The following is a 3,355-nucleotide window of genomic DNA, read 5'->3' as shown; positions in this document are numbered from 1 at the left end:
GTTTTTGGGAGTAAAATTATCGATTTATTCAAAAGTTGGTATAAAAATATTTTGTTTTTATTTCTAGTGATCTCAGAGTTCGGCAAATCTTTAAAACCAAACAAAATGATGTTATGGGGTATGTGTTTTCTGCAGAAAGTGAGACCAGACTTTTAAATAGAAATAACTGACTTTTACTTTTTGCCAAGTTATATTAACACCACATTAGTATGAGGTGTTCTTTTTCGGCGCTTCTCGGGAGGAGGTCGATTCGCAACTTTATTGACAGCTATGGTCGATCGCTTATCAACAAGCTTGAAGTTCTAACTAAAAGATTTTATTGAAAATTTTCTCTTTCTTTGTGTTTAAGAGATGTCCGAGTTGAAGCGCCACGGCAATCTGATAAATAAAAAGTCTTTGTCATCTAATTTATCATTTCTGGTATTTTCTAAAACATATCGGAAGCAAAAATTTTCTCCCTGAAACATCGCTTATTTATTTAGAAAAATAATAATAATTTCAGTGGAATTATATTTAGCCAATAAAAAAGGTACCTACTTTAATAAAATCTTTGCTTGACGGATTATTATTATTATTATTATTATTATTATTTCTTTTTTATGTAGATGTGCAGGATTATTGATGGATTTCCAAATGGAACCAGAACTCTTGACAAAGTCTTTGCAGCTGCAAGTGTATATTATAATTACTCTGGTACTCAACAATGCTTTGATTTTGCAAGTGATTCCCTTGGCTTCAGTGGATGGGATTGGCAGGTAATAATGTAATATATAGATATATATACATATACAAATTAGCAGACTTAAATTATCCACGTCACTAGATTTGAAATATAACCTTTACACACTCCCTCATACAATAATAACTAATAACTGTTAATAACTGTTAAATAATAATTTAACAATTGATGTAGAATCGTTTCAAATTTATGGGCGTCTTCAAATGACATATACAATATATATAGAGCATTTTAATCATTATCTGTTAATGTACAATATTTAAACGGTAACCAATAATATCTAACATGTTTGAAGCACATTAATTAGTAGTAATTATGCATATCGTCACTACAAATAGAATCTATTAGATCATGAATTAATATTTGCTATCAAATATATCATGATTTTAAAAATTTAAGGATTTAATATGAAAAGTATATATATATATATATATGGCACAATTTGCTTTTTTTTTTTATAAATAAAAATAAAGTGAAAGTAAAAAAAACGTGAGTTGAATCAGTTATATGTATATATATATATAATCATTATGATTTTAAATCAAATTACTTGTATTAAAATCATTATAATATATTTGTGATAGATTATGATTTTAATACAATATATTTCATATTTTACCCGTATTCTTTTGATTTGAGACTTGTGACGGAGAAAGTAATTTATTTAATTTTTTTTTATAATTTCATGTGATATTTATTTGCTCTCATTCTCACAAATTCCTTTTATCCTCTCTATGGAACAACAATATAAACCATAAGAATACTGATTGTTATTATGAAATGTTCAATAATTAACCATTTTTTTTAATGTATTATATATTTCAACCTTGATTTTGAATATTAACTAAAAAATAATTTTTTTTTCAATAAGATCGATATGCCATAGTTAGAGATATACACAAGCTATTTAAATATATCACACACCCTTAATTTATGGTTAGAATTTAACTTCTTGTTTTCTCTATACGAGAATCCCACATGAGAGAAGTGTAAAAGTCCCACTTCACATTTAATGAATGATATATATATGTAATATGATTTATCTATTTTATCAAAATAATAATAATAATAATAATAATAATAATAATAATAATAATAATTAATCAAAAGCATATTGCTGAGTAAATAGACAACTAAATATTTTTTTTAATACATAGAATTATATTATGTTTTGAAATAGGCATGCACAGAGATGGTGGAGCCGTTGAGTTGCTCCAATGAGAGCATGTTCCCTCCATACGCCTTTGACTACAAACAACGAGAAGCAGATTGCAAAGACCAATTTGGTGTTCAACCACGACCACATTGGATCACAACCGAGTTTGGTGGCTATGTAAGTATCTTTTATTTATATTTATATTTATATATACCTCCGTTAAAAACATGAAATTACTTACACTTATAGCTTCGTAATGTTTTTTTTTATTTTTTTATTTTTTTAATTTATCAACTCCCTCCACTAACATTGTTTATGGTGAGCGGCTTCTTCATCTTATCAAGTAAGAATAATAATAATAATAATGATGATGATAAATTAATAAATAGTCAATCAAACTTTATATTTATATACATGTATATATATATATATATAAATCTCAATTTTCTAGAGGTATATATATACACACACATACATATGTGTGTGTGCAAGTGAAAATTTGTAAAAATATGTATACATTAATACAAATTGAATCATAAAAAAGTAATTCTCTTGTTAATTTGTTTGTTGGAACAGAAAATTGAAAAAGTTCTAAAGAGATTTGGAAGCAATATTATATTTTCTAATGGAATGAGAGATCCTTGGAGCCAAGGAGGGTAAGAATATCAACTATTTAATTAAGTGATTAATATTTATTAAAATTACTTTTATGCCTCTGATTAATTTGTTTATTTTGTAGAGTACTCAAGAATATATCATCAAGTATAGTAGCTCTTGTCACCGAAAAAGGTTTGTTATATAAATGAAATGGTATTCATTTTTCTAATCAAATTAATTAAAATACATATTAATTATTTTTATTTATTCCAGGAGCTCATGTGTTGGATCTTTATGAGGCAATGAAAAATGACCCAAAATGGTTAATCGAACAGAGAGAAAAAGAAATCGAGATTATAAAAAATTGGATTAATCAGTATTATATATGAAGTGTTTTAATCAGTACTATATATGAAGACATATGAAGGATAATTTATCATAAGAAAAATCTTATACATCCATGGTTTTATAAGGTGAAATGTGATTGTTATCTTTATTTTATCTGCGCATTAATAAAATATTTGTATTTATATTGTGTATTAATTTGTTGAATTGCAATCAGATAAAACTAAAGTCTATAGTTACTCCATGAACTTTACCTAATTAGTCAATTCAATAAAAATTAATATCGCTTAGGTCTGTAAACTATAACCTATATGCTCACTTTGCACTCAGAATAAGAATACTTCAACTAAATTAAAAATTAAAATAAATGATTTTATTTTTTAAAATAATTAAAATATTTATCAAAAAATTAAAAAAATTAAATAATCAAATAATCACATCATCTGTTATGTAAAACGAATGCCCAAAACAAATATTTCGATGCAATTTGAGAACAAAACTGAGTTCTTTTGGGTTGA

At 25.5% G+C, this 3,355-nt stretch overlaps 1 protein-coding gene across 1 annotated transcript; it reads left to right on the top strand.

Moving 5' to 3' along the window:
• The first annotated feature begins 573 nt into the window (after positions 1-573).
• LOC120268241 (lysosomal Pro-X carboxypeptidase-like) lies at positions 574-2,993 on the top strand. The gene is made up of 5 exons (XM_039275677.1): positions 574-755; positions 1,920-2,072; positions 2,472-2,551; positions 2,635-2,684; positions 2,766-2,993. The coding sequence occupies exons 1-5, from the start codon at positions 606-608 to the stop codon at positions 2,879-2,881; spliced, it is 549 nt and encodes a 182-aa protein (XP_039131611.1). The 5' UTR covers positions 574-605; the 3' UTR covers positions 2,882-2,993.
• Positions 2,994-3,355: the final 362 nt, after the last annotated feature.

The sequence above is a fragment of the Dioscorea cayenensis genome, chromosome 9 (assembly GCF_009730915.1).
Source record: "Dioscorea cayenensis subsp. rotundata cultivar TDr96_F1 chromosome 9, TDr96_F1_v2_PseudoChromosome.rev07_lg8_w22 25.fasta, whole genome shotgun sequence".
NCBI lineage: Eukaryota > Viridiplantae > Streptophyta > Magnoliopsida > Dioscoreales > Dioscoreaceae > Dioscorea > Dioscorea cayenensis.
The sequence above is the reverse complement of the archived record's forward strand: the minus strand, read 5'-3'. Positions and strand labels throughout refer to the sequence as shown.